General features: G+C 38.1%; 1 protein-coding gene across 13 annotated transcripts in view; it reads left to right on the top strand.

Moving 5' to 3' along the window:
* PLEKHA5 (pleckstrin homology domain containing A5) overlaps window positions 1-27,016 on the top strand; it is a 275,009-nt gene that overhangs the window by 205,959 nt on the left and 42,034 nt on the right. For 4 of the 13 annotated variants that reach the window (XM_084635405.1, XM_084635412.1, XM_084635410.1 and 1 more), the window contains exons 12-18: window positions 2,036-2,119; window positions 5,277-5,396; window positions 6,250-6,303; window positions 15,014-15,094; window positions 20,993-21,055; window positions 25,733-25,813; window positions 25,949-26,098. In XM_084635405.1, coding sequence (XP_084491531.1) covers window positions 2,036-2,119; window positions 5,277-5,396; window positions 6,250-6,303; window positions 15,014-15,094; window positions 20,993-21,055; window positions 25,733-25,813; window positions 25,949-26,098 — 633 coding nt within the window. The remainder of the gene's footprint in view (window positions 1-2,035; window positions 2,120-5,276; window positions 5,397-6,249; window positions 6,304-15,013; window positions 15,095-20,992; window positions 21,056-25,732; window positions 25,814-25,948; window positions 26,099-27,016) is intronic. The other 9 variants (XM_084635413.1, XM_084635406.1, XM_084635416.1 and 6 more) reach the window with 3 other exon arrangements.

The following is a 27,016-nucleotide window of genomic DNA, read 5'->3' as shown; positions in this document are numbered from 1 at the left end:
TCTTTTACCTTGAACCAGACTTTCCATGTTACTTTGGAAAGTTCTGCTATTGTGCATCTATCATAATGTAGGCACAGTTACATGCCACTGTTTTTATGAAAAAATAATTATGATGTGAAATGTTTGTTTAAAAGAAAAAAAATTACTTTACAAAGTCAGGTGTAGCCTGTGTAAGTGATGGGAGACGTTATTTTCGTTTAGAGGATGGAGATGTGTTCTCTTAATGGCACTAAATTTAACATTGTATAACATACTCTGCATTGCTGTGAGAGACAGAAAGCAAGTCAATATTCCCATTAGTCTCCAGAGTATCTTAAGGGAGTGCAAACAGGTTTCTGAAGAAAAAGGGCATTTGGAATTTCTGGGATTCTAATCAAGGTTCAATCTGATTTTTGGAAATGATAGTAATCTTTCTCAGCTTTCTCTTCAGAGCACTCATGGTCCTTGCCTATTTATTTTTCTGACCTTCAGCCACAAGTTAGACTAACTTTCTAGTTACTGTTAATTTATCCAGTGAGATCACTACGGAATGGCAGAGCCACATGCATATGACCTCAGGGACCCTCCGTATGTCTGTTAGCCCTTTCCTGTTCAGGGTAGAGGGAATAAGCTAGAATCCTAAAACTAGATCCCCAACATGCCTTGGTAGACCCACTAAATTATGCTATGCACATTGTTACTGCAGTTGAGAGCTCCTTTTAAAAAAATCATGCTGTTGTAAGTAGGATGTAAAACTAACCATTTTCCTGCCCTACACTATGGTAAAGTGCTCAAGGATTACATTGAAGCTGTTCCTTGAACTCTAACCCAGGATTCTTTATGAAATGTTGCGGTTTGCTGCAATATTGAAGCATGGAAATGCTTTAAAAAACTTTAAAGATCTTCAAATTGCTTTGTGTGTTTTCCCCTTTGGGATTGAAATACCTCCAACCAACAAAAGAGCAGTTTCTTTCTGTTTTGAAGTCCATTGCCCATTACTGCTTTAGAAATTTAACTCAACGTTTTATGTAGCCCTGAAAAAGAGCATCATAGTCAAGTGCACACAGGACATATATTTCTTATATAACAGTGTCTAAAATGAGTTTTCAGTTTACATGTATAATACATTTTACTAGTATTATATATTCAGTTCTTTTTAGCCAAGTTAATCTAGAAAGTGCCATTCATTGTCATCTACTGATTTTAAGTTTTCAGGTTATTTATTTTGTACTTTTTAACATTAAGCTAAGTTTATTCATAAAACCTTTAACACATGGCTAATTCCTTTTTAAAAAATGTACTGGTTAGGGGACTGAACGGTTTAGGATTGATAGTGCTGAAATACTATATTGAATCCATGTCAGCCCCATAGAGATCAAAAGCTATTTGAACAAAAACCTTGAAATATTTCATGATGTAGATCAAATAATTCAGTGATCTGTCTAGTTCTCAACAAAAAGTGTTTGTTTAAAAAATACCACAATGCTTGGTCCCAGCTTATTCTTGCTGGAAGTCTAAGTGGAAGGGCCATGAACTGAAAGAGCCATGAAGGCTGAACTACCTTCTCAACTTTAGAAGCGATCCTTCCAGGGCATGGATTCAGGCACGCCAGAGGATTTGAGTTGCTTTTGAATATATTTGGTAGACCAACAGAGGACTTCATTATCTAATGCTGTCATTCTGGGTATGTCTTTACTGCAATTAGACACGTGTGGCTGGCGGGGCTGTTTCATTGCAGCATAGGATTCTTGGCTCAGGCCGAAGCCCAAGCTCTAAGATCCTGTGAGATGTGGGAGTGTCTTTGAGCTTGGGCTGCAGTCTGAGCCCAAATGTCTACACTGAAGTGAAAAAGCCCCACAACCCGAGCCCTGTAAGCCCAAATCAGCTGGCACAGGCCAGCCATGGGTTTTTACTTGCAGTGTAGACATACCCTCTGGCACGTTTCATAAGAATGAAATTGACTTGAAAAATTATATTAAATTCCTATGTAACCCTCAATACAAAAGACTTTGGCAGACAACCATGGATTATAATATGCAGTCTTGTTTTTCCATAGCATGTCTTTATGCCTGACAGAAGGTCGATGCCAGCAGGTCTGACTTTACAGCCTGTTACTCCCCAGAGCCTCCAAGGCAAAACGGTGAGTGGCACTTTTATTTAGTACATCATTTTTTATTTTAGAACAATCCATAAAATAAAATGTGACACTGCAACATTTCTGTTTGTAGAGCTTGTATTAAATGCAGTCTTCAATTACCAAAGGCTTCCAAACCAAGTTGATTCTGTTTGATAACATTGAGGATTTGCAAGAACAGGAGTTTTAGTTAAAATTTTCTGCCAGCAAATATGATTATCTTTCTGGAAAGAGCTTTCATTTACACATTGAGTATCTTATTTTGGAAACATCTAGGACAGTGTCAAGTTTTCTATTTTAGGATTTTTTCAACATGCATTTGACAAAGAAGTTGCCTCTTCTGAATTTTTAAGAATGGTACAGTATATATGTGTTCAGTAAAATAATGTGCTCTTATTCACCTGTATAGAGCATTCATCTTTGTAATAGAATTAAGACTTCTCTTTCATTAGATATTTTCCATTAATGGTGATGGGTCAGTGTAGTATTGTCAATTCCAAGAGCCTAAAACTCATAAGATTTGTAAAGTATGTTTGAACTCCCCTTCCCTATCCTCAAAGTTTGAAAATTACAGGTTGAAATTTGTACCTTAAATCCATATGTAATGTCCCCATGTATAGTGCAGGTCCCATTTCCCATTTGCACTTGTTCTCTGACTCCATTATTGCCCTCCTACTGCCCAGAGCCCTCCCTGCTTCTTGCAGCCCTCCACACCAACCCCAGCAGGCTGCTGGAGCTGCTTCTTTCTTTCGTTGGACTCTGATCACCAACAACTTCCTCTTCTTACACTGTGGTGCTGGGGTGAGGCTGCTGAGCTGGGTGGGAAGCAAAGGGTTGTTCTTTCTGTACTTGTTCCAGGCCTTTGCCTGTTATGGGCAACCAACGGGTACTGTAGGCAGCAGCCATGGGCAGCCAAAGGGAAAAACTGTAGGTGGCTCTGGAAAAATACCGAGCTGCCTGTATTATCACAAGAGCCCCCAGAATCTGTCTGATTTACAGCACTCACAGTAATGTCACAAGGATTGGCAACGCTATAGCTGATATTGGGAGTTGGAGCAATCTATTATGCATTGTGCTGCTCTAGGATAAGACAAGTATGCACAAACCAAGGATTTTAATTAATATACCATAAAAATAATTTATTTACTTTTTAATTTGGAAATTGTTATGTTCATACAAGACTTCTCACAGGAAATGTTTTCATCCCTGAAAATATCAATTTCTTATGTATTTACTCTACAGAGATGTTACTGCCTTCAGTTTATTTCTGTGAATGTGGTCATGCAGAGAAATTAGTTCTGTTTAAAATTTAATTTTTTACGTGAAAATTTCATTGGGAACACATCTTAAAATATATTATAGTGACCTAAATCCTCCTTATATATTTGCTGGAAATAATACTCAAGTTGGTACTGAAATGAACAGTTAGAAAGTGCAAGATTAACCATTATGGAACTTGATTCTTATATTGTGTTTTCCAGTGAAAGCTAGATAGGATTGACAACTGAAGTTATACTAAAATTATTTGCTCCCTCTAGTGGACTTCTGCAGTATATGCCCACAGTTGTACTGATGTGTGTTTTGATCACGAAACACACACATGAGCTTGTTCTCTGACTCTTGTTCTGTGTTTCAGGAAATGGATAGTAATTTTCAATAATATAACCTCATTCTACATTTTCTATATTTTTCCTCCCCACTTCTTGATTTGGAAATTTTATGAAAACAGAGTAAAAGTTAATCTACTGTATTCCTGTGTGGTTTTTTTCCTACTTGAATTCAATAACTGTGACGACAAAGTCAATTGCTGTGTAAATAATTGACCTCTCATTATAAGACTTACTTTAGGTGGGGAGTAAGCAACAGGAGCAGGTGAGCTGTTTACAAAACAAAGGTCTGTGGCTTTTTTGCCAGTATTGCTAATAAGAAAAGAGAGGATCCTCAGAAAATTGAACAGGGAGAGATGTTCCTAAAAATAAGGCTGTTTGAAATTATGCACATAGTAGTTGCACATGACTATTCTTTCCAAATAATCACTATTTTTAAATGTTTAGTGAGAGCCTAACCTATAAATTGCTGGTGGCTTTAAAGGTATAGTGTCAAGGTATATTTATAGATTAGTAATTTTGTTATAAATCCTTGAGGAATGGAGAGGGACAAATTCTCTTTCATGCTTCTGACACTTTCTTCTATGCCGTATGCTTGTTTTGATGGTCTTTGGTTAGTCTCATTATTTAGTAAAACAAAAGGGCTTTGAAATATGTCCTAGGGGAGAAAAAAAAACACATGCAGAGGATTACCAAGGACTTTTAAAACAGATAAAAGAGAAAGTAGGTCACATTCTGAGCCTACCAACCTTGACAATGTTTCTTTTAAAATAGTTTGATTCAGTAAAGGGTGTAAACTTTAATATTTCCTCCCCACTCCTTTTTGCTATTGTATAGACAATATTTTCCTGGGGGTTGGAATATCTGGCTAGTGGGTCTTGCCCACATGCTCAGGTTCTAGTTGTTCGCCATATTTGGGGTCGGGAAGGAATTTTCCCCCATGTCAGATAGCAGAGACCAGGGGGTTTTTTTGCCTTCCTCTGCAGCATGGGACATGGGTCACTGGTCACTTGCAGGTTTAAACTAGTGTAAATGGTGGATTCTCTGTAACTTAATGTCTTTAAAACATGATTGAGAACTTCAATAACTCAGCCAGAGGTTAGCGGTCTATAACAGGAGTGAGAGGGTGAGGTCCTGTGGTCTGCAAAGTGCAGGAGGTCAGACTAGATAATGATGCCTGGTCCCTTCTGACCTTGGATTCTATCTTCTTCCTCTCTTATATTGATATGGATGACACTTGTAGCCTCCACTGTTGTAGTAACCACATGGATTTTTTTTTCTCCTGCAAGCTCCTAACCTTTGTGCCCCTTGTACACAAAATTCCAATTTCTACCATTTGAGGTTCAAGTGCTTTGAATTCTATGTTGACCTTTTGTTCTAAGTTCTAGGGAAGCTGTTTGGGGAAAACATTATATAAGTTCTTTAAAGGAATTTAACACGTGTTTGGCATATTAACAGTTAACTGTGAGAAGATGCCTTTAGTTTAATTAAGTGTTGTTCAGGACACCAGTTAACCTATTCTCCACTCTTTGGCTTCTCACACTGCACTCCTTCAGCCAGAGGAGCTCACGCTGCTGCTAATAAAGCTGAGACGGCAGCAAGCTGAACTGAGTAGTATCCGGGAACACACACTAGCACAGCTCATGCAACTAAAACTTGAGGCCAACAGCCCAAAGGTCAGCTATGAAGTAATGTGTGCTATGTACCATCCTCACTAGCTCTGAGCCATTCATTAATCAAAGTTTGCGTTATGCCATTAGTGCAAAGGTCTCTGGTTAGCCATGGATGTAAATTAGAATACCATTGTTGCCTTGCATATGTGATGTTCAGCTATTAACCCTTTGAGTTCTTAATGCAAAGCTTGAGAGTACATTACTGAATCAAAATAGGGGTAGGAACACTTCCAAATGTATTGTTTCCACAAAACTGGAAGCAAAATTACAGGCTCTGTACATTGATCAGGTGAAATATACTAAAATAAGTAGTGGTTGCCATAAACAAATGTATTATGGTAGATGATAAAGCGAATTTATTTTGATTATTTGCCTCATCTCAGGTGTGATTTGTTTTCTATAATTTGTTCAAAACTAGGACATTCATTAAAGCTTATAAACTTATCAAAGGGTTTATAGTTGCTATGTAGTCATGTATAGAAAATCCACATGCACGTACTGGTTTTCTGTGTGTATTAAGAAAATTTTTACTAAATTCACATGAATAAAGAAAGGAAATTACAAGTTAATACGACATCAAACAAAGGTATACCTTTTTTGGTATCTTCTTGCTTCCTTGTCTAATTTAATATGCTAAGCTTTTTAAAAATTTACTGTGGTAGTTCATAGTGAGATTTGTAGGAAATTTTAATTATCCATTTTCTCTTGAGTTCAAAGCAGTTTGTATACAAATGTAACATTTGTTTTTAATTAAATTGAAAGATCACTGGCTAGTTTAACTCTTTCCAAACTGACTTTTTTATATGTTCTGCACCTTCTGTCCCTTTCCTTTATCTTCTTGACTGCTGCCTGCTAGAATGAGATTCTTTCACATCACCTTCAAAGGAATGCCATATATTTGAATCATCAGGTGGGATTAGCAGCTTTTTCTTTGTTTGTCTCAGTGTGTGTTCATGCTATTGCCAAATTTAAAGATGCTAGATATTTAAAGATGTTTTCTATGAACTGGAGTTGGGTATTTTATATATTACCTTATGTACATATCACAAAAAATCTTAAATGTTATTGAAAATTGGATATAATGAAATAATAAGAACCTGAGCATTAAATTTAAACCAGAATGTAGTTTTAATTCTCAGGTTCCAGTTTATTCCTGCTGTTCATTGCTTCCTGTAATGTAACTAAAATTTCCTCAACTTTTTATCATAACCAAACTCATCAGAAATTTCCAAACTGACAAGTGTGACAAGCATGCTATTTCATAGAGAACAGCTATTTCTGATTATTTTAGTGTGTTCAGAACAAAAAAAACTGAGATGTTTCTTCAAGATATAAATTTAAAGAGGGACATCACATTGGATCAAACTTGAAAGTACATTTTAAACATAAGGCAACTTACCTAATTTGGTTTTTTGCTAAGTTGTTTGCTCATGAGTTATGTATGAATAAGATGTTACTCCTTCATAACTCAGTTTTTTCTTCTGCTGGATTTCAGAGTGAGAGCATAATGCTGCATTTGACAACAAAATCTGTTGATAAAAGAAACAATCGGGCTTTTTGTCTTCAAGACAGGATCAAATGAAATGTGCAAATGGGTTCTGCAAGAGAGCTTTTTAAACAGAATGATGAGACCTTTGATAGAAATAGCAGAGAAAATCATAACAAGTACTTGAAAGGAAATATAGGCAAATAGATGTTTAACTATTGTTTTCTTACATGAAAATCTCAAAACTGATTTTCAAACACTGCATGCTGCATTTTGCATCTTAAACATTACACTTAATGCAAACAATTTCCTGATTGTTTTTGCACCTGGACATCCTATGCATTGCTGCAGTAGTCAGGACTTCATTGAATTGTGTTTAAAAAAACCACCACCACCACCTTCTGGCTTGATTTTTCCATCACCTTGCACCTTGGGTGATCACTTATGAATGCAAATTGAGAGCAAGGTTGCATTCAAGATGAAATGCTACCATTCTGATTTGGTCGTGATTTACACTCATCTTGCACTCAGTTTGCATTGATGTATGTTGGTAAATGACTACCTAAGGTGTAAGGCGGTGGACAGTCAGAACCTCTGTTGTTAGTTGTGTTAGACCAAAGTACATTTCATCCAGCTCAAACGTTTCCAGCTTTGATTTTGTTATTGCTTATACAAGACATTAAACTACTACTTACGTTCCATTTTTTAATATTATTGGTTGGTTACAGGGTTTGTTCAGTGATCTGTCAGTGTGATATTCTGATTTAAATAAAGGAAATGGTATTTACTGTTTGAGGGATAGTAAAGCAGTTCTTTACTTGCATAGTATGTCAAGTAAATACTGATTATTAGAATTCCAGAACAAATGTAATTATATCATATAAAGCTGAGGATTACAGAAATACCTACTTCCACATTTGTTGAGTTTCTTATAAATTCATTTAATGCTGGCATTTAAAAAAATAAACCAAGTCTCTGCAGTAGATCAAGGAAGTGGCTAAACTTCACATACAGTAAGAAAGAGGCAGTTAGTATAAAATGGGATTCCCAGTCATAAAACCATAGGGCATAGGGTTGGAATAAATGTTCTGGGCCATCTGCGCCATTCTTGTCCCCTCTCCCTTTGCACTAGAACAGGATTGTCCCATATACTAAATAAATTCCGTAAGAGATTGTAATCTTCTTGAACACCTCTGGAGCTGGTGTTTCAACTATTCCCTTAGCAAATTAGTCCATTATCCAATTGACCTTATTTTTAGGAGAAAAAAATCCTACTACATAGCCTAAATTTTTCCTAGTCTCATTTCAGGCCAATGTGTCTTCTTTACAGCATCTTTAATCACCTTGAATAATCTTTTACCCTCTTGGGTTGCTGCATTTCAACTTTATATATAAATTACACATTTCCTTTTTTGACTAGTCTGTAATTTCTGTATATAAAATTCCCTAAACCTCTCTTCATGGTTCATGTAGCTGCACTCCAGTCCTTTTATCTTGGTCACCCACCTTTTGGATTGTGAGGAACTCAGAACTGTACATATTACCTACTGCCTTCTAACCAAGGCTGGATTGCAGAACTCCACTCTTCTCAGTACTATGTGGAAAACCTTATGTATAAAGTAACCTATGGTGATTGCTGAGCTTACACAATGAAATATTGCCTGTGATTGTGATTAATTTCACAAAGCCCAAGAAATCATAGGAACTTTTTTTTTTTTTTTTTTTTTTTTTACTAGAGGGCAGTTCTTTATACTGCTGTTTTCCTTGGAGATACTTATGATTTGTTACATTATAGTTTTGGATTTTTATTTGCTGTAGTTTTAGGTACATAAGAACAGTGCAGCACAAAATTGTCTCTAGATAATAGATTTCCTTGAAGTCTCATGGCCAGCAGTTCAGATCACCAGCAAACACCACATCTTTTAAGAGGGGTTGAACCACTCTTGTGGCTGCGGTATTCAGGAAACATCAGAGGAGCCAGACATGTTTGCTGTCTTTTTTGCAAGTGCCCATTTGGGACACCAACAGGGATCATATTTGCTTGCCCAGTGGATGCTCTTTTACGAGGGCAGCAGTATAAAAGTAATCATTTCATTATATGAATCCAAAGGATTAGTTATCTAAGTGTACTACTAAATCCATTTCCAATGGCCTCTTTATTGCCCTTTTTTTCCTGACCATGCTCACACTGAGTAGTAATAGTAACCACAAATGGAAACATCAAAATTTCAAATAAAGACTGTGTCCACAACACTTAAATGTTTTATTACACCTATAAATGGATGTTTTGTTAGAACCTGCACCCATTATCAGAGGGCAATTCCATAAACAGGTCTTAGAACTTAATTGTAATTTTGTTATTTATTATGAAAATCTCCTATAATTACCAGCTATACTTTCCAGTGAGATTGAGCTATGTATTTTAGGGTTTGGTGCTGGGTCTCATCACCAGAGTATATGAGCACCTCCCAGATTTATTAGATTGGCATAGTGACATACCTGTTGGACTGCATGAAGTCTTCTGTCTTCTTCCTTCTCTGACAGTAGGAATTTCTCCACTGAGAGTTTTCTTGGATGTTCAGCAGATTTTAGTTAGGCTTATAGTGTTGCTCTGTATTCTTTAGTGTTATGGCATCAGAGTATAATATACTCACAAATTTTAAATGCTAACTATTAGATGGATTCAGCTGCTTTAATGTGTCTCTCATTTAGGTAGAAATTGTTCATTGTTTCTCACTCTGAGAAACTTTCATATACCACACCGAGTATAAAAAAAAGCATAGCAAAGAAAGACATCAGTTTTGGGGATGGGTTAGTGAATTACAGGAAACAGCAGGCGTATCTAAGATAGGATTCTTGAATTCTATTCAGAGTTCTGCTACTGACTTGCTTTGTGGCATCAGGCATTTCATTAAACCATTTTGTACTTTAGCTGGCTTATGTGTAATACTTTTGTGACTGGGGTCCCAGGGGAGCGGGTCACGCTGAGGTTGCTCAATTAGGGCATACCCCAAAGAATGGGGCAGACAACCCCCAGAACTGGTGGTTATTCCAACACTTAGATTCACTCAGCCAGCACCAAAACAGCTTTTACAATACTTTATTGGTTACATAGAAGCCAAAACACAATTCCCTTAAATCAACCCAGCCTGGGGCACCCAAACAGCAAAGTCAAATATGATGGGGATTACTGAAAATCTTGTTCATCATATAAAAAGTTGTGCACACATTACCTCCCAAGTTAATGAATACTTGAGATCATACCCAAATACACGCTTCCACCAATTCTTATTAACGAAACTAAAATTAATTAAAGAAAAGAGAATGTGTTGGTTAAAATATCGGTATACATACAGACATGAAGACAGTTCTGAGATCTGTTTCATAGTAGAGATGGTGTGCTTTTGAGTTGCAAAGAGTGCTTAGAATTAGTCCATAGGTTTTGTCCAATACCAGGGTGATTCAAATGAATTTGGAGACCTCAATCTTGTGGCTCGGTGCTTCCCCTGGTAAAACGTGAGCAGATTTGATATGAACGGATCAGGTCCCAGGAGTCCTTTATACAGTTTCTGGTCAGCATGCAGTCCTTGGGTGAACAATAGGCTTTTGACGTAACCTTCTGTTTCCTAACCTTCACCAGTAATTAACTATATGGGTTAACATAAGGTAATTATCCATTAAGCAGTTTATAGACCGTTTACCACAAACTTTAAAAAGACATATCGACAATGACCCAAGTTCTGTCTAAATGTTGTTTCATTTGGATCTCTGAATTAACAGAATACAGCCCTAGACAGGAACCGTTTGGTTACATTGTTAACCTCTAACAAGACATAGGTAAACATAGGCTACTACAATCACTATCTTCTTCCAATTCTTTAACAATACAAGTTTACATTTTAAAGCGCTAGACTCTCTAACATGGAATGGCCCTAATTATATCTACATACTTTCCTAACATGTCTCTAAAGGTTGAATCTGGGTCAATTAGCCTACAAGTTGCTTAACCCTTTTTGGCCACGTGTCACAACTTAAATTAAAATTTGTAAAGAACTTTGTATCCCCCAGATAAAACGAACTATATAAATGCACTATTACTACTGTTATGGTGCAGCTGTTCTGTAAAATTTTGTTTCCATAGCACTCATAATACAATTTGAATCTGTTTTTATGTTAGTACTGTGGCTAAGTTGTTGTCTTACTCAGTTTAGGCTCCATTTTGCTCTACCACTTCTGCAGATAATTGTACTGCATATCTGTGGGTTAATATTATTTATAAAAATGGTAGATTGAAATTGAATATATATTATATCACCTCTTGACAAATAATGAACATTTAACGGTCTGTCAGTTAAAAATATCATTTTCATAGGGATATAAAAATCATTTGGTTTCTGCTGGAATGGCCTTTTGGTCAGCACTTTGCAGTGTTTTATACAGAGGATTGCTTCCCAATTGTTGACCCTCCAGCTTCTTTAGGGACTGGGATTGCTGTTGAGCAGTGACCTTTCCAGTCAAAATTATGGAGTGCTGTTAACCTCCACAGGTAAAAATGCGGTAGGAGGTCCCCCAAGATACAGTAAAAAGTTGTGTTATCTGGCACTTTACCATCTGGAAACCTCTAGAAATGGGCATTTCGGGATGCTGGATCCCCTGCCCTGCCCCAAGCACTAGCGCTACAGCTTCCATTGGCCAGGGACCGCGGCCAATGGGAGCTGTGGGGACAGAGGCAGCACGCAGAGCCGCCTGGACATGCCTTTGCCTAGGAGCAGCAGAGACATATCGCTGCTTGCGGGGAGCCGCCCGACGTGAGTGCCGCCTGGATCCGACGTCCCAAAACCCCTCCTGTGCCCCAATTCCCTGCCCTGAACCCCCTCCCACACCCAAAATCCCTCCCAGAGCCTGTGCCCCGCACACCCTCTTGCACCCTAACCCCCAGTCCTGAGCCACCTCCCTCACCCAAACTCACTCCCTCTTAGTTAACCGGAATTTTTGACTTACCGACTTCCCCCATTCCCCCAATATGCTGGATAAAAAAGCTTTTACTGTAGTATTAAAATTAGAGCTGCCTGGAAGATGACAACTCAATTTCACAATACGTTTCAAATTTTCAGGATTTGTTTTTGTTCTGTGTTAGAACAAAACCAAAACCTTTCAAATGTCTTCACAAAACAGAATTGTGTTAAAACATTTGTTTTTGGATTAAAAGATCAATCTTTCAATTCAGTTCGCTGTCGCTGTCTCTGTCTCTCTCTCTCTTCTCTCTCTGTCTCTCTCGTCAGAAGTTCGAAAGAGCCCTGGACCTTAGAAATCTTCCTGATGAAAACTTGGTAGTAATTGATAAGTCTCGGTGAAATGGTTCAGCTTCGAAACAGCCTGTTTGGTTGATGGTGTTTTGGCTCTCTTTAGTTAAAATTATTTTGTTCAGGTTGTCAGCAGTTTGTTATATATTAGGTTTAAATTAGTTCTGTCACACTTTAGTTTTTTCTAGAAGAGCTCTTGATTGGTGTACAGCATTGGTAGTTTTGTTTAGTATTATCATGGACGGGGGCTGCCATAATACACCACCTCTCTCCAGGAAGAGGGGAGACCATTGTACATTATGAAAGATGTAGTTCAGATACTTCATGTTCCCACTCTCTTCCATAGGCTCAGCTCCCTGCTCAGACAACAACTCCAAAAAGGCACTTCCTAATAGAAATGTTTGTTTTCAAATTTAGCCAAAAAATTTAAATTTATCCGTGGAAAAATTATACAAGAATTGTTTTCTATAAAAGAAGGAAAATGTGTTTTGACTAGCTCTGGTTTTTAGTAGTTTCCTATTTACTGTATATTATGGGGAACCTCACTGTTGTAGAGACAGTATTTTCCTTCAACACAGGCCAGTTTAAGATTTGGTCACATGACTCAAAAATTGCCCTCTTAGTGTAGAATGCTACTGACCTGCTGACAGGTAGTTATCAGCTGAGACAAACTTGTGTAAAGAAGCTAAAGCATCAAGTAACTGTTGTTGCAAAGTAGGACAAAAACAGAGCCTTTGAGACTTTTAAACTTAGTGAGCACTTAAGTATTTCATATGTGACTGTCACCTTATTCTGCTTCTCTTTAGGTTTGTCAACAATATATTGTAGGAATAGGGGAAAGAAATCTTGCTAGAAAAATGGTACTGAAATAAATACTTTCAAATGTTCCCTGTGGCATAAGGATCTTTACCTTGTGGGATTGGAGTAAAAATGGATTAAATGTAAAAAAGTGAGGAAAATTTTACTGTAATCCAAGATGGGCCTGCTTTTGCCTCTCAGACTCTACTTTTGACTGTAATAGGGATATGTTATCCTGTAAATTAAGACAATTATCTCATTAGAGGCACAGTATGAAATATATTCCTCACATATACTAGAACCTCAGTATTTCCCACTAATGCCTGGTAACCCATTGTGAATTAATGTTGTAGATGAGTGAATAAATGAATGCACAATAAAGCAAAGAACGTATCACAATATACTTCATTTAGTAATTGTATCTTACTACTATTTGTAATTCAAATTTGATTCTTCATAGTATACTAGAAGTATATTTGCTTTTTAAATGTAATTAAAACTTCACTAAGAATGGGGGAAAACCAGTTGTTTTGGTACAAATTATGGGGTCCTTAGCCAGTGCAAATTAGTGAGGTACCACTGATACAGAATGTTGGGGCTCACCTAATACCACACACAGATTGGAGTTTTCTGTTTATGGGGAAATTGTCGTCACTTGGGTTGGAAAATGTGCCTTTCAATGGGCAGCAGAGCAGTAGCTTGTCTGTCACATCAAATTGGTGAGGCAATAGTTAGTCTGTATGAAAATCCACTGTGTATACAGTTACATGGTAAGAGAGATGAGACATACATCCTCTATAGCTGGATGTAAAATTGATGTAGCGCAAGAGCTGGTTGAAATTTTTGATTCAAAGGGTCTTTCTACAAAAAAAATGGCATATCAAACGGGACATTTCTAAAGTAAATATCCATTTTAGATATTTTTTGACTTTTTGTTGGAAAAAACAGAATTTTTCACTCCTAAGACTGAAAATTATGGGTTTTGTTTTTTCAACAAAAGTCTAAAAACTTCTGAAGAAAATTTTTGACAAACTTTTTTACTTTATATTGATTTTTGACAGGAACAAAAATGTCTTAACCAGCTTTACCTAACACAATATTCAAACATCTTGTAAGATTGTAAGAATTCTGACCAGCATGCTAGCATAAGAAGACCATTTGCTCTATGCATTGCTTGGGTTTTTTGAAGGCCTAATTCTATAATTTTTTTTCATAAATGATCAAAGAACTTGTTTTGGGCAATTGCACTTGTGGCAGTAAACATAAATGATTTGTTCTGCAAATATGGCAGCACATATGTCTAACCTAGCTTGAAATGTGCAACAGATGGTTTCATTGCCATATATGGGTAAATGCAATAACTAATATAATTGAGTACCTTTGTATATAAAAATTGCTGCATTGCTACCATTGTTACATTGTAGATTGTGAAGTACTGGTGTAGATCATTGTAAAGTTGATCTTAGTATTCAGTTCCAGAAGGGCTCAAATAACTCGTAACATACTGAAGATGTAATCTACATGTTAATGTCTGGGGGACTATTTTATAAGACGGCTCTCAGATAAGAATTTGGATGTTGCTTACTGCATATTTAAATTACTGTATTTGTGTTTTAAATTACTTCAAATCTAGCTGGCTTATTGCTAAGTAGTATCGTGGTTTGGCTACTCAGTATTTTGTCCAGTTGTTCCTGATGTTTTACGTATTGTAACTTGAGTTTATTGGTGAAACATCTGAAGTAATTAGACTTACTAGTGACATGAACCACAGTGGAAATGATGCAGCTTTTATGAAATATTAATATAGTAAAATCTTGTGTGTATGGGAAACATGAGTTTGATATTTATCACTTAAGTTTTGCAAATGTTTACTTTTTCTAAATGTTGGAATCTGTAAAGGCATAGGTTAAAATGTAAAATGCTACATTATTAGAAAAAATATTGAAGTAGAGGCTATATTTACAGTGTCGTCTTTCAAATCTAGCTATGGTGTAAACTGATGTTTGCTGTATGCTCCTCCTGATTTGAAATAGATGAAAGAGAATGAACCTTTAATCACCATGGTTCACACTATGATTGAGAACTCGGCGCTAAGACCACAACTGTACCAGCAAGTAAGGTCTTGGACAGTGAATGAAATTGCTTTATCATCTGCGAAAATTTTCCTCAGTGACAGTTTTTGGTTGTTCTTCAGATTTACTCATAACATCAGTGTTTCTCTTATTTGTTTTGAAAAACCACAAATCATTCATGCTTTATAAAATGCTGCGATATTGTTAGCATGGCTTTTGCTGAACGCTTTTGTTGTTGAGTATATTAAGTGTACCCTTTGGATAACTTCTGTCTAGAATGTTTGATCATTTGGTATCGTATGCAGGTGTCCAGTAAACTCATAAAATTTCCAGCAAGCTTCCAACATTTGTCTTAACGTGGTCCTATGCACAATTAGCTTTCAAAGGTGCTTCTTTTTGTTCAACACAAAAAGCATGCCATTGGTGTTTACCTGGTCATATCTGGCAACTTTCTTCATTTTAGGAGATGGATTTATAGATTTTAGTTGGTTGGTTGGTTTGTTTGCAGCTAGTTAGTTTTTAGCCTTGGAGAAAAACAGATCAAAATAACTTTGATCTGGAGACTGTAGATCCAAGGGGCAATGTTTTATTAATGTCAGAACCAACCTACCAGAGTACACATTTCTAGACTATATAGTCATGACTGCAACTCTGGTGAGACATAAAGAGGGGGAAAATGTGCTGAATGGAAATATGTCTTTGGGTTGAGACCTGCATTAACTTCAGACTAGATGATCATAATGGTCCCTTCTGACCTTAATATCTATTAATCTAACTTGCAAGCATGGCCAATACAAATCTGTAAGCGCAGCAGTTTCTTAGGCACATGAGTTTTGCTGCACAAAATACTGTATTTCAAACATCAGAGTTTTAAAGAAGCCTAAGCATTCTTATTTAAGCAATTGCTGAATTTTGAGATAATTGAGCTATGAAAATCTCTGGCTGCCAAACAGAATAAATATTTGACCTGTTCCCCTCAAGTTCAGGAATTACTCCAAAACGGAAAGAGTGTTAAACAAAGTTGCATGGCTAGAAGGGAGTAAGACAAATTCTGCTATGAAGAACTCTCATTGATGGTGATAAAATTTTTTGATATGCCACTGTAATAAGGCTCTCATGCGATTTTTGTCCTTTATATTGTTATATCACAGTGTAGAATATAAATAAACCCTCCAATAGTTGCCTTAAGTTAGGAAAAAACTTCCCCTATGGACATCTTACATAATGTTCGTTTTCATGGTTTGATACCTTGCTGTGATTCAGCAGATATTGCCCGTTCTCTAAGATGCGATACTGGACTAGATGGACTATGTTTCTGTAATTTTTGAAATCTCTACTTGCTAAATTCTTCTTTGTAGATGTACATATTGTGCACAAGACTTAATTCACAGATAGGTAGAGTGATACTTTCAGCATTACATACTGGACATTACACATTTCTCATTGAATGCAGTGGCAGTTGTGTAACACCACTGTAACTGCACACACAGAAATATTTGCCCCAACTATACATGTAGCTTACACTAACAGCCAGCAATAAATTGTACTTCAGGAGTATTTAAAATGCTGGTCATTCCTCTGCACTCATACAATGTGATTTAACTATATATTTCAATGTTAGTAGGAATGGGCTATGTCAGTACTTGGATAGGAAGTCTTCAAGGAAAACTAACAAGTCTGTGGGAAGTGATGGTGGCAATGCAATAGATGGCACACTTCCTCTTAAATCAGGGCCCTGGGAGGAACTGTCACTGGAGGTGTTTCCACTGGATGGAACATAAAAACAGGCTCTTGGCCATTTGGTCACTAAATATCCTGTAGCACACTCCAAGAGGTAGTGTAAGCTACCTCAGTTCCTCCTGTAATTCCAATTGAATATGAGTGTGTTCTTCACATCTTGCCTTAAACCATCTCGTAGATTTGCTGTACATTATTAAGCAGCTGCTGCATTGTGCACTGACAGTGATGGGCAAAGTAGTTCATATAATTTTGAGATTTTCTGTGTTAAATGAATGCAAAATGTTATTTTACAATATTCCCTGTTGTGTGGAGGTGAAGTGCTTCTCTAGAAGTTTCTGCCTGTTGTGTATTACTGATAAGACTGTAAAAAATGGAAACATTTCAGTGGCTATTATAGACTGTAAAAAAGTGCTCTCATTGCAGGCATGCCCCTTGTGGCTTGGCAAAGCAGCTCTCTTGTCATTTAACATCAACTGCCATCAGCTGCATCAGGCCTGCGGTGTTCTCTCTTCTTGTGACGTGACCCTCTGGCCAGATCATTTAAAAGTCTCTTCCCTTCTGATGTGTGAGTGGGTTTTGGGCAGCGGGTCAGGGAGCGCTCTGGGTCTTGGGCGGCAGGTCCTTCGCTCACTCAGGTCTTCAGTGTCACTGAAGGACACCCCCCCCCCCCCCCGCAGAGTCAGTGAAGGACCTGATGCCGAAGTGCTGCTGAAGACCCGCAGCGCTGCCTGACTCACCACCCAAGACCTGGAGCGCCACTGGGTGAGCAAAAATTTAAAAGGCGCCAAAGAATTAAAAAGGTGCCACTTCTGCTCGGTGAGGGGGCGGCTGCTGCCCCGCTCCCCCCCCAGCTGCGCTACTGGTTAGTGTCCCACATAACACTGGTCATCAGTATGACATCTGCCACTCCTCCAGGGCTCCTTTTCTGTTCCACTCTTAGAGCCAAGTCCTCAGGGCTTCAAACTACAAAAGGAAAATATAAACCACAACGAAAGCAACTTTGGCCCCTTCCCATGGCTTGAACTTTTAAATTATCCTGAGTCCTCCTCAGCTCTGTTTTTCTACAGAATTCTGACTCAGAGTCTAACTTCGTGAAATCTTGTCTGAAACCTCAACTTTTTGCTTGTGGGTTGGCCTGCACCCGGGTGCACTAGCAGAGTCCCCTGCACCCCTCTTAGCCTATCCCATCAAGCCCAGAATGTAAAATCTGTCCTGAAGTTCCTCTGCTCTCTACTACCCAGAGAGTGACTCTAAGGTTCTTCCCCTTTCTCCCTGCAACCCTTTTCTACTCTTAGCTTCCTTGCTTTATGGAAAGCATGTAGCTCCTCCCCCAGCTGGACTCCTCTTTTAATTGAGTCTGGCCCACCCTCCAAGTGCAACCAGCTGTTAATGAGCCACATTAACCATTTCATTGCCTGTGTGGGGTAAACTCAAACTTAATACCATTTGAATAAAAGTATTTTACAAGTAATTATTTACAGGTATTAAAACAAATTTAATGTTCTGTACCTATCTCATTAAAAGTGCACTTAGGTTTTCTAAACAGTTATGTAATAGGAATAGGTGTTGATGATAGATCATCATCCTATTTTAAGCTAGGCTATAATTAAGACTGGGCTTCTGAGGACACAAATAAATGAGCTTTTAAAAAAGCCACTAAACTTGAAAAGAATTACTTTGTATATCACTGTCCAAGGAAGCTGCATAATATCTAAGTGTGTTCTGGAAAGATAAATTTGGGGTCTTGAAAAGCTACATAATGTCCCTGTTTTGTTACATAGAAATCAATGTAAGGTTTTAACCATATTTTTGGGGTCTGGGCCAGATTTATATTGACCATGCTTATGAGCACACTCTTAAAATATTTCCATTCCTAAGTTCTTTCTTTAGTTAAGATAGAAGCTGTAGTTCGGAAAGGAGGGTTTTTAAAAAAATATATTGTTTCTACTCCATTAGAGGTTTAAATAGATTTTTGTTTAAAAATTGGGTTATAATCTTAATGAAGTGCAAAAGTGCTGTGGCTTTTTCATATTCTGATACTCATTTTCATTAAATATTCATTTCAAAGAAAGTTACTATGTGGTTTTAATACACTATACATACTTTTAAATTGTCACCAGATGCATTTGCATGAGGTATGTGGAAATAATGTCTTGAAATGAAACACTTAAGTCTTTAAAGGTTTATTGTATGTTTGGAATGCTTGTATGTTTAACTTTCCCCAATCCTTGTATTTATAAACCTCCTTTGGACTTGTGTTTCTACAGTCTCTTTTCTGCACAATTGATGTAAAAATGTTCCAATTAAATAACATGCATATGGAGGGGAAATGTATATGTTAGGAATGAATGAATATGCATATATTTTTATGTATTAACTAAAATGGGATATACAAAGTTTGGCACACATGGATATCTATATATGTTAGCCCGTTTTAAGTATTTTAAAATATATCACTAGCAGTCAGTCTTGAGATGAAAAGAAGTAAAAAGTTAATGCGTTGAGCATTCGTTCATATCAAATCAGTGTATGAGGATCCCTTGTACTGCTGAATAGGATGACAGTCATAACCTTGGTAAAAAGAGTTTTCATACCTCAGCACAAGAAATAGAATTGTACAGGAACTCCTCACTTAACGTTGTAGTTATGTTCCTGAAAAATGCGATTTTAAGCAAAACGATGTTAAGCGAATCCAGTTTCCCCATAAGACTTAATGTAAATGAGAGGGTTAGGTTCCAGGGAAATTTAATACTGGCACACAGTGATGATGATTGTGAAGCTTGGTTGAGGTGGAGGAGTCAGAGGGTGGTATATTTCCCAGTATTTACAGTACTGCTAAATGATGAACTAGCAATTGGCTGAGCCCTCAGGGGTTAACTCTCTCACTCTACAGGGCAGCAGGAAAGGAGGGAGGGCAAACAGAGACACACACCCTGTGTGTGTTTGAGAGATGGAGATGCACATTTCCCCTTTAAGTATGAAGAGTGGGGTCAGAAGTACACTGCCTTGTTAATTAGATCAGCAAGCTGAGACCAGACTGCAGCTGCTGCCTAAGGCAGCAGCTCCCTCTGTTGGTGTGTCCCCCCTCCTCTATGGAAGATGGGGTAAGCAGGGTGCAGGAGCAGGGGGGAGGGGGACACCCTGACATTAGCCCCCCTCTTCTTCCCCTCCCACCTACACAGCAAGCAGGAGGCTCCTGGGAGCAGCTCCAAGGCAGAGGGGCAGGAGCAGCACATGGCAGTGGACAGCTGAACTGCTGGCAATTGACAGCCTGCTGAGCAGCTGCTGCACAGGGAACTTAGGGGAGCAGGGAGCTGACAGGGGGGCAGCTGGTCCACCCTAGTTCCTTGCCCCCACCAGCTAGCTGCAACGGGCTGCTCTTCCTGCAAGCAGTGGACAAAGCAGGCAGTTGCCAAATGTTAGAAGAGAGCATTGCACAACTTTAAATGAGCATGTTCCCTAATTGATCAGCAATGTAACAAGGAAACAACCTTAACTGGGACGACTTTAAGTGAGGAGTTCCTGTATTCAGTTACAGCAATTGCTGTAGTATGGAGTACCATATCTAAAAGAGAGCTGAGGAAAAAGTGCAAATTTAAAAAAAAATTCCACCTACATGCCAAAAAAAGTGTGTATATCTGTACATCTTACAGTGTATATGTGAAGAGTTAATCTGGTGTAAATTTGTAACTACACTTGAACACACTGGAATTTCTATACACCGCCATTAACATAAAAGAGAGCAGAATAAGGCCCTGTATTTAGAATGCACACATGAAATTTTATATAGTGATATATAATTGTGTGTGCGGATGTAATTTTATCTACTGCATAGTCTATATTTGATTGAATTTTTATATTGCAACTATAGCACTGAACATTTTTTCTGAAGAATTATGCATGCCTAATAAACTTAACACAGTTCCACAGTTTCAGTTTTAATTAGCAAGATTTAATCGTTTGAGTAAATAACTGCGATATACCTTTCTCCTTCTGACAATCCATATTTGACATTCCATTAGGTACACTAAGTAACAGAATTAAATATTGTGTATTGTCTCAAACTATATAGTCATACATTAAATGTTTGGCATTCTAATGGAATCTGATTTTGGTGTATTAAAATTTTAACTGTAAGATTAACATCATTTTCATGGTTCTGGTGAAGTTATTTTATGCGAATGTTATTCTTCCTTATAGTTGACACAAGACGAATGTAGGGGTACACTATACAAATATAGATCTGAAGAACTGGATATAGATGTAAGTATATATGCTTGGCTTTCCCCAAAGTAGTGTTAGTCTTTGGCTTACTGTGTTGATATTCTCATGTAGAAGTTTCTACCCTGGTCATAAAATTTAGATGCAAAAACTACTTAATATAGTGGGACACTAGTAGCAATTGCTTCAGTTAAAGTGGAGGGAAATTTCTATTATAACTCCCAGTTGCCATGCTTCTAGCTTTCTGAAATTATCACATTTTGGCCTGAAATTTTCTAGTGTTTGTCTATGCTGAAAGGGGAAATATTTCTGGAAGTTTGAGCAAATATCCCATAGCTGGTTTTTAATTTATTGGGGTTGGGGAGATACTAGTACTGTAAGTGAATTTGTAAGGGTGTGTGTGTATATATATGTATATATATTTTTGTGTGTATATTTAAAAAAAAATCCCTCGAATCATCAAGAGATTTACAATATTTAATTATGTAAGTCTCTTGAATCAGCAAGTCTACACTTAGATGCACTGTTTGTAGACCTGTAGGCCTTTTCTAAAGTACATGTTCCATATGCAGTTTTAAAATGGGTAACTTCGTGAAATCAATTACTTTAAAGCTATTAAATGCATATAGTCCTTTTTCATGACTATTGTCCATGTCAAATTTCAGTTTTAAAGCTTCAGCCACTATAAAGGGATTACAGGAAAAATTAACACTACATTTATACATGGTTTGTTCTCATTTTAGTTATAAACGTGCACAAAACTGGCTCAGCCAGTTTGAGTGAGACAGAAATGGAAGGTTACCTATTCACTGAATATAGTATGTGAGATAAGGCATGCTAGTTGAGGCTAAATATTACAACATGAATGTGTCCTGTCCAACTGAGCCATGTACATTAATTGTAGAAGGTTTTGCAGATGCATTATTGCCTAAACTCAGGCCACAGAAGAAAGTATTTTCTAAGGGTATGTCTACACTAGCAAGTTTCAGTGCCACAAGTTATACCATTTCTATTAAAATGCTGGGATTAAACCACTGTTGCTTGTCCACACTGTGCTGCTTGTGACGCTGGAGCACATCCACATTAGCAGCTCTTGCAGCGGCAAAGACAGCAGTGCGTTGTGGTAACTATCCTGCTGTGCAGCTGGCCGCTGGGTGCTTTGGAACGGGTTTGCAATGTCTCATGGGGCAGGCGCAGCATCACATGATGTAGTTGATCCCATTGTTCCATGGGCATCCTACTACATTGCCGGCTGCTTTTCAACTGAAGTTGGCGGTGGCGGGGAGTGTGTGATAGGGAGACAGTGTGTGTGTATGGAGGTGGGGGAGAGAGAATGTGTGTTCTGGGGGACGGTGTGTGTCCTCATGCTGTCTTGTAAGTTTAGACAGCAGCAGGCAGCAACCAGTCCCGGGGGAGGGGGAAACCCTGACATCAGCCCCTGCCTCCCTTCCTGGGCTCTCTGCACAGCAATCTCTCTCACCTGCCTCTGTGTTCAACAGCATGAGCATTCCACATTAATGGTTTGCTTTGTGTCCCAGAGCAGATCAGCACACAAGGGCTGTCAGAAATGGTGCTTAGAAAGGGGAGGGGCACATGTCTCAGGGCAGCCGAGTTCAAAACAATGAGCAGAGTGGTCACTTGAGGCATTATGGGACTGCTCCGGAGGCCAATTACAGCACAGAAAGCAATCAAGAGTCTACACTGGCAATAGAGCGCTGGAGCTTCTGCGCAAAAGCCTTACGACTCTTGTCAAGGTGGTTTTTTTGCAGTGCTGCAACTGAGGAGTTTCTGCCCACAAAGTGGCTTGGCAGCGTGTACACGTCTGCAGTTTGAGTGCAAAAAGCTGCCTTACTACACAGAAACTTGCCAGTGTAGACAAGTCCTAAATGTTTCACTACTTGAGTCTAACACAAAAGACAGGTGGGTACAATGCCTTACTTGACTTCATTATATTAAATACAAATATTTTACCTTTTCCATTTATTTGATGACAACTCACTTTACTTTCTACATCTAATACAGTAAAATGTAAAAAGCTGCTTTATAAGTTTACATTTGAGATTTAGAAAAAAGAAACCATATTTAGTACGTAAGCAACTAATTGAGAGCAGATTTGAGTGTTTCATAAAGCAAGATAAAAGGTCAGTGCAACCTCACAGCATAACTAGTGTATATTTGATACCACTGTGTGTTAATATGCCTAAAAAGGAGGCTGAAAGTGGACATCTCAAGATTCTCCACAGCCTTTCTTAAATTAAAGCCATTTCCGCTTGTTGGTGCTGAGACCATTTGTTTCATCTGATCTTTCTGTAAGTAATTTGGGCCTGGTTCACCCTACTAGCACAAAGGGAGGCAAATTGCACCTCCAGGCCAGCAGGGCTATTTGATCCCTAGGGAAGGTCAGTCAGTCTGTTTATACCACCTCCCTTCCTGGGGAGTGAGTTAGCCTTACCCTCCAGCTGTTGAAAGCTGTCCACAAGATATTCTAATTAAGTGTATTGCTGGGCATCCTGAGCAGCGCCACCTATTTTGAGGTGCTGCACCTACTCTCTGGCCCCCAGTGCAGTAAATGTTGCTGGTGCCCTGTTCTCCTCTGACCTTCAGGTGGACTTCTGATTAAATGTATGCCAGCAGAATGAGTCAAGCTAATGTCTCTGAATTAGTTAGTTCTAGCAGTATGTGTGTAAAGTTTTATTTGACTGTAAAATCCATTACATTTCATTACAAGAAATGTGAGAATCTTTATATACTCTATGTTCACGGACGGGAATAAAACCCATAACTGACAACAGATTTTATTTTTGCCTGTGCTGGAATCTTTGTCAGTGTAATGGAAGCCTATACTACTGATGAGTTCTTCAGAAGGATATTGGCCCTTAAAATAAAACTTACAATGGAAAGCTTTTAGAGAAACCATTGCCTCCGCAGAACACAGCAGGAGCTGAAATTCAGATGTCTGTATGTTTTAGCAAAAAGAACTTAGTACTTATGGCACCTTAGAGATTAACAAATTTATTAGAGCATAAGCTTTCGTGGGCTACAGCCCACTTCATCGGATGCATAGAATGGAACATATAGTAAGATATATAGAGATATAGATATACATACAGATAAGTTGGAAGTTACCATACAAGCTGTGAGAGGCTAATTAGTTAAGATGAGCTATTGGCAGGAGAAAAAGACTTTTGTAGTGATAATCAAGATGGCCCATTTAGACAGTTGACAAGAAGGTGTGAGGATACTTAACTTAAGAAAATAGATTCAATATGTGTAATGACCCAACCACTCCCAGTCTCTATTCAAACCCAAGTTAATGGTATCTAGTTTGCATATTAATTCAAGCTCAGCAGTTTCTCATTGGAGTCTGTTTTTGAAGCTTTTCTGTTGCAAAATTGCCACCCTTAAATCTTTTACTGAGTGGCCAGAGGGGTTGAAGTGTTCTCCTACCAGTTTTTGAATGTTATAATTCTTGACATCTGATTTGTGTCCATTTATTCTTTTGCGTAGAGACTGTCCGGTTTGGCCAATGTACATGGCAGAGGGGCATTGCTGGCACATGATGGTGTATATCACATTGGCAGATGTGCAGGTGAATGAGCCCCTGATGGCGTGGCTAATGTGATTAGGTCCTATGATGGTGTCACTTGAATAAATATGTGGACAGAGTTGGCATTGGGCTTTGTTGCAAGGATAGATTCCTGGGTTAGTGTTTTTGTTGTGTGGTGTGTGGTTGCTGGTGAGTATTTGCTTCAGATTGGGGGGCTGTCTGTAAGCAATGACTGGTCTGTCTCCCAAGATTTGTGAGTGTGTTGGGTCATCCTTCAGGATAGGTTGTAGATCCTTAATAATGCGTTGGAGGGGTTTTATTTGGGGGCTGAAGGTGACCGCTAGTGGTGTTATGTTGTTCTCTTTGTTGGGCCTGTCCTGTAGTAGGTGACTTCTGGGTACTCTTCTGGCTCTGTCAATCCGTTTTTTCGTTTCAGCAGGTGGATATTGTAGTTTTAAGAATGCTTGATAAAGATCTTGTAGGTGTTTGTCTCTGTCTGAGGGATTGGAGCAAATGTGGTTGTATCTTAGAGCTTGGCAGTAGACAATGGATCGTGTGGTGTGTCCTGGATGGAAGCTGGAGGCATGTATGTTTTAGCAATTTGATAGTACTTAGTACTGTGTAAAGTAAAAGACTTAGTGCTCCCTGTCATTTTCAAGCTGATAGATTATTTGATTTGCAATGCCATCAACAGAATAGTCACACATATGTTTTTAACAGAAGGGTGTGAAAATAGAACCACACAGGGCTCCCACAAGATTGCTTTTGGCTTTGGTGAGTAATTGCTCAAAACAACCTTCTGTAATATAGGATAGAAAAGAATGGATCTACTTAATAATATGTACCCCAACCAAGGCCTGCAGGTGGGTCAAAATAGTGTGATCAGCTGTAGTAAAAGCTGCTGTGAAATCTAGAAGACTTAGCTGTAGAATAACTAGTTACTACATTTGACCCATGCTGTTTGAAATTACAGTAATAGGGCCTAGTTTATAGGGCCTTTTTCAGAGTTTCTTAGGCTGCTTTGAAAATTCAGTATTCAACTTTATAACATTTAAAGTTAATATATAGTAATAACAAAACTTTAAATACTCATGAAATGGTTTGATACTGTGTTAATACAGATGATATGCAGAATAATAAATACTAATTACAACCATCTTCTCTTAAACTAGACTAAGCTTAGCCGATTATGTGAACAAGATAAAGTGGTACAAGCACTGGAAGAGAAACTTCAACAGCTACACAAGGAGAAAGTAGGACAATTATATTTATTACCTAAAATGGATGTTATTTTACATGGCTATTATCACAACACTGATAACTAAAGTAAAACGAAAATCAACCCAATGATGCAGAACATTAAAAATTAATTCTTTTTATTATAATAGTACACGCTTGAGCAAGCTTTGCTATCAGCCAGTCAAGAGATAGAAATGAATGCAGATAACCCAGCTGCCATACAGAATGTAGTCTTACAGCGAGATGACTTACAGAATGGACTGCTTAGCACTTGTCGAGAAGTGTCTCGAGCGACTGCAGTAAGTAATAGATTTTTTGCCAGTAAAACTCAATGAGGTGTTAAGCGATTTTTCTTCGTGTTGGTACTTTTAATTGAATTGTCTATGGGTTCTTTCTTTCTTATATCCCAGCAAATCTTAAAATTGTCTTTCATTTACCTCGAGCTTCTGGTGAGACAGTTAGAATTTTTTTTCCTTTTAATCCGGTCAACAGGTGAAATTTTTTGCTTTAAATTACTTTAAAAGGGATAAATGCATACAAACTTTAATTGATTTGGCAACTTTTTTCTGTGAGATGAAGAGTTGATTGTAGAGCAAGTTATATAATACCAATAAACCATATCTTATTGAGAAGTTCTGATGATAACTTAAGATGCTGCACTTAATTTTCAAAAAAAGTATTGGCTCCTATGTAAATGTGTTAATATACAATAGAGGCAAATACAGAGAGGTGGTATTCTCCTGTTAAGTTTACTATATGTTGTTCTTAGAGTAGATGTAGCAGCGTATTCCACTTAGGTATGTGTTCACCCAGCACGCCGGAGCTAGAGAATTTTGCCTAATAGTACCTGTATAGGAGCTGTGCTTGCACCTCATAGCCATAGCCCCTCCCCTAGATATATGAGGCAGCACTGCCCTGACCCCTCTCAGTTCCTTCTTACTGCCCATGGCTGAAGTCAGAGGTGTGTGTGGTTTCACCTCACAATCCCACTCTTTTAGTGACTTTTCTAGTTGTATATAATTAATTAGTACCCACGGTATAGCGTTAGTTAGATTTAGTGTGTGTTAGCTATAGTTTAAGTGTTTCCCTGGTAATGCCCTCACCAGGATTGACGTTGTTGTGTGGGGAAGCAGCCCCCTTCAGTGATCCACACGTGGTGCTTGATGTGCCTAGGTGAAGCCCATGTCAAGGAGCAGTAGTTCAATTTGCAGATCATT

The sequence above is a fragment of the Lepidochelys olivacea genome, assembly GCF_965140295.1.
Source record: "Lepidochelys olivacea isolate rLepOli2 genome assembly, chromosome: 1".
Taxonomy (NCBI): Eukaryota; Metazoa; Chordata; order Testudines; family Cheloniidae; genus Lepidochelys; species Lepidochelys olivacea.
This window is presented reverse-complemented; position numbering and strand designations above follow the sequence as displayed.